At 38.9% G+C, this 1338-nt stretch overlaps 1 protein-coding gene across 15 annotated transcripts in view; it reads left to right on the forward strand.

Annotated features, from left to right (window-relative positions):
• The window catches only part of DOCK9 (dedicator of cytokinesis 9), a 275356-nt gene that overhangs the window by 194919 nt on the left and 79099 nt on the right, over window positions 1-1338 (forward strand). For all 15 annotated transcript variants that reach the window (XM_027776290.1, XM_027776287.1, XM_027776288.1 and 12 more), the window contains one exon: window positions 875-989. In XM_027776290.1, coding sequence (XP_027632091.1) covers window positions 875-989 — 115 coding nt within the window. The remainder of the gene's footprint in view (window positions 1-874; window positions 990-1338) is intronic.

Below are 1338 nucleotides of genomic sequence, written 5' to 3' on the forward strand. Positions count from 1 at the left end.
ATATATATATATATATACATACATATATATATATGTTTTTAATTAGCCACCACCACGTTAAATGAAACATTTTTCACTGATGTTTTTGCTTTGCTCTATGCCAAAAAAAAAGTTCCTGGTTTCCATCGGAAATATAACTTGGAGAGTTCTTAAATCGCCTCTGTGTTTTTAGTCTGGGATAAGATGCTTATTCTGTTTTTAATGTGCACCTGCTCCTAGTGGCAAAACTGGCCTCCCCTTCTGCCCCGTGCTTTCTGACGTGTGCAGTGTTGAGCCAAGCTGATGATGGAGTCATTGCATCAGTTTCGGGTCTTTGGCAGTGTTGCGCTGAGGTGTCCCTGTGTCTCCCTGTTGGGTACCTGCCCGTCGATTTCCCTAACACTGCCCCACTGTGCCCCGGATGACGGAGCCGCAGCCCCAGAGCTTTGTGGCAGGCAGGTAGCAGCACCCAGGCTTTCCTAGCTGACCCAGCCACTGCCATTTTCCTGAGGAGATGGTTGTGCGCCATCTTTTGAGTCATCATTTCTGTGTCTGGTACTAGCACATGTACTTTTTTTTGCATGAGATTTTACTTGGCATTTCAGAAGGTTGTACTTGGCGTAACTAAATTGTGGTTGTCCATTGGGAAAGACTCAGGCCATCTGGCTTGTCCCTTAGAGAAGTATGCAAGAGACAAGCCAGCTCCTTCTAGGAACGGCACCTGTGGACATTCGATCTGGGTAAAGGTGTGCCTGCAGTTATCAGCCAATTACTTTACCTTCCAGTCTGTGTATGATTCGACTCAGTTCTAAGAATCTTTCTCTTATAAGGGAGAAAAATGAAATGAATTTTCCCCCTAGAATGAAAGAGACAACTTACACCATTTTCTTTTTAGCACCAACAAAGCAATACTTTGGGAAATTCCGTGGTTCGATGTGACAAACTTGACCAATCTGAGATTAAGAGCCTACTGATGTGTTTCCTCTACATTTTAAAAAGCATGTCTGATGGTAAGTTAAATAAATAAATAAATATTTGTTTCGCTTTCCTTGTTTCAATATTTAGTTTGGTTTTTTTTTAATTGCAGTAAGTTGAAAGGCTATTACAATAAAAAGAATGTTCTTCCTATAGTTTACTAAATGTAGAGTAAAAATAAAAGCCTTAGAAGAATAGTTTCATTATTTTATTCTAAAAATATGAGTTCTAAAATGTGAATGGGCTTATTTTTAAAGTTTATATTTAACTCAAAGTTACCATTTTAATTAAAGGAGATCATGTAAGATACCAATCCCATGAAATTATGTCAAGATACCATGTCAAAATTCTTATCCTGGTCAGAAATCTTGTCTCATTTTCCCT

The sequence above is a fragment of the Tupaia chinensis genome, unplaced genomic scaffold (assembly GCF_000334495.1).
Source record: "Tupaia chinensis unplaced genomic scaffold, TupChi_1.0 Scaffold000057_1, whole genome shotgun sequence".
Classification (NCBI taxonomy): Eukaryota; Metazoa; Chordata; class Mammalia; order Scandentia; family Tupaiidae; genus Tupaia; species Tupaia belangeri.